This window comes from Protobothrops mucrosquamatus, unplaced genomic scaffold, assembly GCF_001527695.2.
Source record: "Protobothrops mucrosquamatus isolate PMUCROS unplaced genomic scaffold, P.Mucros_1.0 scaffold14, whole genome shotgun sequence".
Classification (NCBI taxonomy): Eukaryota; Metazoa; Chordata; class Lepidosauria; order Squamata; family Viperidae; genus Protobothrops; species Protobothrops mucrosquamatus.
In genome coordinates, this window is record NW_015386401.1 from 1,170,582 (window position 1) to 1,179,258 (window position 8,677).

General features: G+C 51.1%; 1 protein-coding gene across 1 annotated transcript in view; it reads left to right on the forward strand.

Moving 5' to 3' along the window:
• APC2 (APC regulator of WNT signaling pathway 2) overlaps positions 1–8,409 on the forward strand; it is a 40,250-nt gene extending 31,841 nt beyond the window's left edge. Inside the window, exons 12-15 of the mRNA XM_015810681.2 lie at positions 468–682; positions 2,706–5,433; positions 5,479–7,779; positions 7,921–8,409. Of these exons, the coding sequence (XP_015666167.2) occupies positions 468–682; positions 2,706–5,433; positions 5,479–7,779; positions 7,921–8,409 (5,733 nt within the window). The remainder of the gene's footprint in view (positions 1–467; positions 683–2,705; positions 5,434–5,478; positions 7,780–7,920) is intronic.
• Positions 8,410–8,677: the final 268 nt, after the last annotated feature.

Genomic DNA, 8,677 nt, shown 5'->3' on the forward strand with positions numbered 1-8,677 from the left:
AACTCACCGAGACGTCGCAGCATGATACCGTGGTCTACGGTATCAAAAGCCGCTGAGAGGTCCAAAAGAACAAGGACAGAGGAGTATCCCCTGTCCCGGGCCCTCCAGAGATCATTAACCAACGCGACCAATGCCGTTTCCGTGCTGTGCCCCGGCCTGAAGCCCGACTGGTATGGGTCTAGATAGACTGTTTCATCCAACGTTGTCCATATCGCATGGGGCTGGAAAAATCGCAGGTGGTTTTTCCAAGAGGCAAGGCAAACTTTGACATTGTGGGGGGCAATTTTCTATCCAGTATCAAAATCATCTTTTATAACTACTTTAGCGGTAGAGATGTCTGGATGTCTGGATCTCAACCTGTTTCGCTCCAAGCAGGCTACATTGCTCAGTGTTAGCAGTTGGGAATTATCGATAATCTTCAAAAGTTCTTGAAGGAGAACTTAATTTCATCTTTTTTCCTACACTAGGAATCCACCCTGAAGAGCGTCCTGAGTGCCTTGTGGAACCTCTCAGCTCACAGCACTGAGAATAAAACCGCCATCTGCATGGTGGACGGAGCACTTGGCTTCCTAGTGAGCACACTCACCTACAAGTGCCAGAGTAACTCGCTTGCCATCATTGAAAGTGGAGGTGGGATCCTAAGGAATGTCTCCAGCCTGATTGCCACCAGAGAAGATTACCGGTTAGTAATCCCCGTTTCTCTCCTTGTTCCAGTAACCTTTGCACCAAGAAACATCCCATCAGTACAGGGGTATCTTGGCACTCGGCTGCTTTGAAATGGAACAAATTTGGTACTCAATGCATTCTGATGTGAAAATTTTGTCCTGGTACTCATCGTTTGTTTGGTCCTCAACGCACAAGCTAGAACAGTGGTTCTCAACCTTTTTAATGCCGCATCCCCAACCGGTCGTAAGTCGAGGACTAAACCGGTCGTGCGCCGGCCGAGGCGTAGCTGGCAAGCGGCAGAGATGGAGCAGGCCGACCACCAGCTGGCCCAGCCCAAGGGAGGTAAGGCACCCGCCGGAAAAGGGGAAAAAATGGAGAAAAAAAATGGCGGACAAAAAAAATGGCGGACAGCCTTGCTTGGCGACCCCCATGAAATAGTCGATTGACCCCAAATGGGGTCCCGACCCACAGGTTGAGAACCACTGAGCTAGAACTTGTCAGTGTCGGCTGCCTTGTGACTCACTACATTATTCCTTATGGGAAAAGTTTGTTTAGTATTCATCGTTTTTGGTACTCATCCTGCCTCCCGGAACCATTTAATGATGAGTATTGAGGTACTGCTACACATCAGTAGAGTCAAGACCAGCCCTTGTAGTCCTCAATCTCATGTCTGACCCCTTCCCAAGGCACTCTAGTTCAGGGGTCTTCAAACTTGGCCCTTTGACGACTTGTGGACTTCAACTCCCAGAATTCCTCAGCCAGGCATGCCTGGCTGAGGAATTCTGGGAGTTGAAGTCCACAAGTCGTCAAAGGGCCAAGTTTGAAGACCCCTGCTCTAGTCTGTCAGAAAATGAGTGGCATTATTGTCATTGAATCTCCTGGGTAGTCCTTATAAGGGTAATCCTTAATTTACAACTATAATTCCATCACTAAGCAATGCAACCATTAAGTGAGTCACATTCAGTTTTGCTTCTTTTTTTTTTTTTGCTGTGGTTGTTAAGGGAATCCAGATTCCCTTATTGACTTTGCTTGCCGGAGCTTTCTCGGAAGGTCGCAAATGACAACCACATGACCCCAGGATGCTGCCTCAGTTGTAAATATATGCCAGTTGTCAAGCACCCGAATTTGGATCACTTGACCGTGGGGACACTGCCGTTGTAACTTTGTTTGCTAAATGAATGGCTGTAAGTCATGGACTACCTGTATCCTTTTTCCAATTGTGGTCCACTTTTCCTTTTGGATAGCTACAAATTGGATATGAAAGCTAAAACTCCACTTGTGTTGTTGTTCCCAGCAATTGATATTCATCAGACTATACCAGTGGTGGCGAACCTATGGCACGCGTGCCAGAGGCGGCACTCAGAGCCCTCTCTGTGGGTACTTCTCTGAACTGCTGGTAGCGGGCTGCGGAGCCCCAGAGTGCGCCGGTCAAGGGGCCAACAGGCTGTGGCTGCTGACGGACACCGTTGGCCCCCATGCGCTCGCTGGCCTCTGTGTGCGGGGGCTGATGGTGTCAGGCAGCAGCTGCCCCGGCCCCTGCCTTGCCTTGCCCTGAGATAATGGCACCCCCACCCTGCCTCTCCTCACCCCACAGGACGAGCCTCCTACCCACCACCCCACCTACCCACCACCTCACCTGCCCATCCAGAACCCCTGGATCTCCCCCAACCCTGCCCGGCCCCCACAGGCGTCCCTCCCCACGAACAACATCAAGGAGACCATGCCTACCTTGGCCACACCCACCCAATCTGCCATGACCACCACAGCCACGCCCACCCAGTGGGCCACGCCCACCTGGCACCCGGTGATAAATAAGTGGGTTTTGGGTTGCAGTTTGGGCACTCGGTCTCTAAAAGGTTCGCCATCACTGGACTATCCCATGAATTCAGAGATCCTAAAACAGCTCCTGCCCCCTCCCCTTAAATTATATGATCTCACTCCTTCCTTGGCCTTTCCCTTGCCAGTCTGACCCCTTGTGTTTTCCTCCAGGATCTGTGCTGGTTTTATCCTAACCCCAGTGTCAATCTGCTCTTTCCTAGGCAAATTCTGAGGGATCACAACTGCCTTCAAACTCTCCTCCAGCACCTCAAATCACACAGTCTGACCATCGTCAGCAATGCATGTGGCACTCTGTGGAACCTCTCTGCCCGTAGCCCCAAAGACCAAGAGCTACTATGGGACCTGGGGGCGGTCAGCATGCTCCGAAATCTCGTCCACTCTAAGCACAAGATGATCGCCATGGGCAGCACCGCAGCCCTCCGGAACCTCCTTGCCAATCGGCCACTCAAGTATAAAGATGCCATGGTCATCTCACCAGGTTCCTGTATGCCCTCCCTGTATATGCGGAAACAGAAGGCCCTGGAGGCTGAACTGGATGCCCAGCACTTGGCTGAAACTTTTGACACCATGGAGAAGCAGACAATGAAGAAGCAGAGCGTCACCAAGAAACCAATGCGTCACATGGATAGCTTGGCCAAAGACTACGCTTCTGATTCAGGTTGTTTTGATGACGATGAAGTGCCCAACGTCTCCAGCAGTACGGAGACAGGAAATGCGTCAGTTCTCTCCATGTTCCTAAATTCATCCTTCCTCCAAAGTCAAACTTTGCCAAGAACGATTTCCCAAAGAAGAGGCCCAGAACCGGAGAAAGATGAAAGTGGGAAGTCCACAGAGGCCAAGAAGGTCTCCCCGCTGCTCATACCCCAGAACAATAACGCCTCTGTAGTGGCTGAGAAATTGGCCAAGATCACTACGACTGTGGCCAAGATAGATAAGTTGGTGGAAGATATAACCACTCTCCATACCTCCTCTGATGACAGCTTCAGCCTCAGCTCTGAAGACCACTGCCTTGACTGGCATTATGGTCTGGATGAAGTCCATGAGGCCCGTGCCCAGTCTTGCTCTCCATGCCGCCTCTCGGACACCAGTGGGATTATCAAGCGTGAAGGTCTGAACCGGGCTCACACCCTCTTGAGACTGAAAAATGCGTATACGAGCTTGTCCAATGACAGCCTCAACAGCGGAAGTACCAGTGATGGCTACTGCCCTAAGGAACACATGAGACCATGTACTAGAACAACCTTCTTGGACTTTAAAGATGAGCTACACCGGTATCAGAAACGGCCCAGCCGTCTTGATTTGAAGAACATCTTGATGAATAGGCCAGAAAAGATGGAACTGCCTGAGAAGAAACAGCAAGAATCCAGCGTGGTAATTGAGAAACCAGAACTTCTTGAGAAAGCAAAAGTAACAAGGCTTCCACCCAATCCTGATGTTGCTGAGAAAGAATCTGAATGTAAGAAGAAAGAGGGAGGGAGAGAGCTAAATCCTGATCCCCAAGTCCATACAATCAAACTCTCCCCATCCTATCAACATGTGCCCCTCATAGACAACAATGCCATAGCATCTGGGACTATGGGAGTCTTGGGAACCAGTTCTTTCTATCCCAGCTTATCCATGAAAACCACAGATAATCTTAACAAGGTTCCAGAGAAACTGACTGCAGCAAAACCAGTGAAACAAGAACAGCTGCAGAAATACTCGGTGGAAGACACGCCAATCTCCTTCTCCCGATGCGGTTCCCTGTCTTCTATTTCCTCTGCTGACAATGTCCTAGATGGACAGAGCCATAGTGAGAACGAGATGGACACGGACTCCTCTCTAGAGATCATTGAGGTAGAAGAAGTGGAAGAAGCTCAAAAGGACAATCGAGAAGAGAAGGCAAAGCAAGGTGTGGAAACCCTTACCTCATCTTCACAACCCATTGCTATCCCCTTCCCTAAGAAAGAGAAAATGTTCCTAAGAGGAGTGTCACCTTCTCGCCATGAGGACTTGACCCCTTCCAGCTCATCTGAAAATTACATCCAGGAGACCCCTTTGGTGATGAGTCGCTGCAGTTCAGTCAGTTCGCTGGGCAGTTTTGAGAGCCCGTCCATTGCGAGCTCTATCCAAAGTGAACCCTGCAGCGAGATGATTAGTGGTACAGTCAGTCCTAGTGAGCTACCGGATAGTCCTGGGCAAACCATGCCTCCAAGCCGCAGCAAAACACCTCTGTTTGAACTAAGCCAGCCAGAGAAGGAGGCCAGCCAGTTCAACATCCAGTGGGAGAACAATGTCAAGAAATTTATGGACATCACGGATTTTAAGGAGCGTTTCCAGATGCCCCAAGACCTTGACTCCATGGTCTACTTCACAGTGGAGAAACCCAATGAGAACTTTTCATGTGCCTCCAGCTTGAGCGCATTGCCCCTCCACGAGCATTATGTCCAGAAGGATGTTGAGTTGAAACTTATCCCGCCATTCCCGGAAAGGAGTGGGTTGAACTTCATGACGCATGAGAAGAGAGATGATGAAAGGGTCATTGAGGGCCAAAGGAAACTGGAGCGCCTTGAGTTGACTTCCGATGAGGATATTGAAATTCTGAGGGAGTGCATCAATTCGGCTATGCCATCCCGTTTCCGGAAGATCAGGACATCTCTTGTCTCGGGCCTTCCAGGCCAAGTCCTAAACCCTCAGTCAAAGAAGTCAATGCAGGTTCCACTCTATATGTTGGTTCCTGCCAATTCCCACTTGGGTATCCCCAAGCACAGATGGGCCACAGTCACCAGACCCAACAAGGACTACCTGGGCAATGAGGATTCCTTCACTGACTCAGCAGAAGGAACCCCCGTCAACTTCTCCAGTGCTGCTTCTTTGAGTGATGAGACCCTTCAATACCCTATGAAAGATGAGGGAGATTCCCGGCATTGCTCTGGGAAAAAAAAGGAAGCAACGGGGGCTCCGATGGGGGTGCTCAAGAGGGAGATCTGCCAGCTTGAACAAAGCAGCTGCCGGATTGGAAGAATCACCTCCAGCCATTCAACACCAACCAAAATGGCCTCCTCCTCTAAGCACAAAACTGGATCAAATCACACCAGCCCGCTCCGTGCAACCCGGGCCCAATCAGCTGAGTCCAGGAGAGGAAACATTCCCCTCAGAAACCTAGAATTGACTGCCTTGAGGCAAGGTAGCTCAAGGGCAAGTTCTGAGGGCAACCGTTCCAAGAAGAAGGAGGAATCTCGGGAGAACAGCAGCCATGACAGTGATGGAGCCTTCCCATCCTTCTGCCACACCACGCCAACCGAAGAGGCTGTCTACTGCTTCTATGAGAATGACTCTGATGACTTAGTGGAGTTAGACATGAAGAATTCACCCAAGAGAAAGCCCAACCTGGCCAGCAAAGGTCAAAAGAAAGAATGCTGGGCTAAGAAAGAACTTGAGATAAGTTCCAGTCAGCAGCTTCATGCTAAAAACAAAATGGTGTCCCATCTCCGGAGCAACCTAATTGCAGATGAGACTCCACCGTGTTACTCTCTCAGTTCCTCCCTAAGTTCCCTGAGCGATCTCGAACTCTATGGGACTGGAGAAAAGATGCAGATGTCCAAGATCAGAGCTAACCGCCAACTGACCTTGAACCGTCGGCATGGGATGAAAGCAGCCGTGTCCAAAGGGAGGGACAGCTCTGCCAGTTCCCTCAGTTACAATTCAGACAATGATCTCCTGCAGAAGGGCATCGGTTTGAGCGGGCCCAAGAGGAGGCGCCATTCAGCCAAAAGGAGGAATGCTGAGAAGGAGCAGAAGGGTCTCAAGGCCAAGGAATGGAGGCCCGAGGGGTTTCCTGATGAAATAGCTTCTGAAAGAGGCTCAGATCTGGACAGCATTGAGTGGAAAGCCATCCAGGAAGGGGCAAACTCCATTGTTACTTGGCTGCACCAAGCTGCTTCTTCCTTTGGCAAGGAGACGTCCTCAGAATCTGACTCCATTTTGTCTTTTATGTCTGGCCTTTCGGCAACCTCTGCTTTACAGCTGAGTTTGGACAGAAGAGAAAAGACCTGGGGCAGGAAAGGTCCCACCGGTGGTGCGGAGAAGAAAAACCTCCCCAAATCTTTCCAAGATGGCAAGAATCTGAATGAAACAAGAGGTGCTGGCGGCAGGAATAAAATGGAGAAAAACGTAGGACAGCAGAAACCATTGAGCAACCCACCCCTAGTTTTCCGAGGCAGGACGGTGATCTACATGCCTGAGGCGGCCAAGGAATCCCCAGTGCAGAGCTCCAGATCCACCCCAAGGAAAACAGTAGGGGCCACTAAGCAGGAAATTCCTGAGAAAACTCTGAATCTCAACCAACCGAGATCAAGGAGTCTCCACCGGCCTGGGAAGATCTCAGAAATGATGGAATTGATGTTGCCCAAAAGAAGCGCAACCCCACCTGCCAGGATGAACAGAGCACCGTCATCCGGATCCTCCAGGACATCCACGCCATCCCAACCCAACCAGAAGAAGCTCACATCACCATCGCAGCAACCCAACAGACAGACACCATCTGCAAAGACCAGTGGAAGCACCACACCTGTTGGTCCAGCCCCCAAACCAGTCCAGAAATCCCCTGTGTCTAAGCAACACAAGACCCAGAAATCACCTGTCCGCATCCCTTTTATGCAGAAGCCCGTTAAGAAGACTCTTCCGGTGAGGAACACCATGCCTACATTGGAGGAACGAGGAGGAAACAGCAGCAGTGAACTAAGGCCTAAGGTCAACGGGAAAGGCATTCTCCAGGCCAACCGCCTTAATTTGATGCGCATGTCCTCAGCGAGATCCATCAGCAGCGAATCCCACCAGTCGGGCTTCCTACGGCAGCTGACATTCATCAAGGAGTCGCCCAGTCTTCGCATGAGGCAACGTTCTGAGGTCTCCTCTTCCCAGCCTTTGTCCTCACTCTCTCAGGGTGCCTCACCACGAAGAGGCCGGCTTGGCCTGCCTACCGTTTTCCTCTGCTCGTCCAGATGTGATGATCTCAAAGTGGACAAGCCCGCTGGGTCAAGCCAACGTCCTGTCATCTCCAGGGTGCCTCTTCCCAGCCAGAGTCCCCCTGCAGGGGGCCCGCCAAGGCCGCCACGCAGGACAAACTCAGAAAGCCCTTCCCGGTTTCCCATCAAAAACAACAACGTTCCTCCAGAGCCTTTCAAGCGTTACTCCTCGTCTCCTCAAATCAACATCGTCAAGAGGACCGCCAGCCCCACTTCTACCCCATCGGACGGCCCTGAGCCATTAAGTGGGAGAAAGAAGAATGAGGAGGTCTCAAAACTCCCAGTGATTCCTTCTGCAGAGAAAGGAACCGAAAATCAACAGCAGCAGCGGCAGCAGCAACAGCTGCAGCAACAGCCGCGGCAACCGCCACAGCTACCACAGCAACAGCCATCGCAGCAGCAGCAACAGCCGCCGCAGCCGCAGCCACCGCAGGAGCAGGCGATGGTGAAAGGGACCTGGAAGAGGATCCGTGATGAGGATATACCCCATATTCTGAAAAGCACCCTACCGTCTACAGCGTTGCCCCTGGTTAGCGCTTGGAAGGAAGAAGAGAGCGATCAGACGCCTGGAGTTCTCCACCCGAAGACGAGTGACGCGGTTGTGCAGACAGAAGAGTTCCCCACCACCAAGACTAATTCCAGCACTTCCCCTACTCTGGAGGTGCAGAAAGTCATCCAGATCCCACCTGATGGAGATGGCTTCGCTCTAGCGAAGGCCACCACCCCCGCGTCCATCTCCTTTACTCACGAAGGGTCAGTCAGCTCTCTTGGGAGTTTCCCTTCCAGCAGGCACAGCTCCCCAAGCCGGGCTGCTCGGGTGACCCCGTTTAATTACACCCCCAGCCCAATGGTGGAGCCCACAGTCAACGAGAAGCAGGTGGAGAAAACGCAAGTTTGACCACCCTCCAGCTTGGTCTGACAAACTCCCGGGGTCTTCTTAGCTAGCCCCCAATATTTAAACACCAAATTTGGATGTGTTCATTTTTTAAGAAGCTATATTTGTCATTTTACCCCAACCATCTCCATTCTTAACAAACAAGGAAGATCGGATGAGTGTTATACTGTACATGCAAGATTAGAGGCATCGCTTCTTGTGAGAGATATAAAAGACACAAAGGAACAAAATATACAGATAATCCTCGACTTACAACCACAGTTGGGACCAA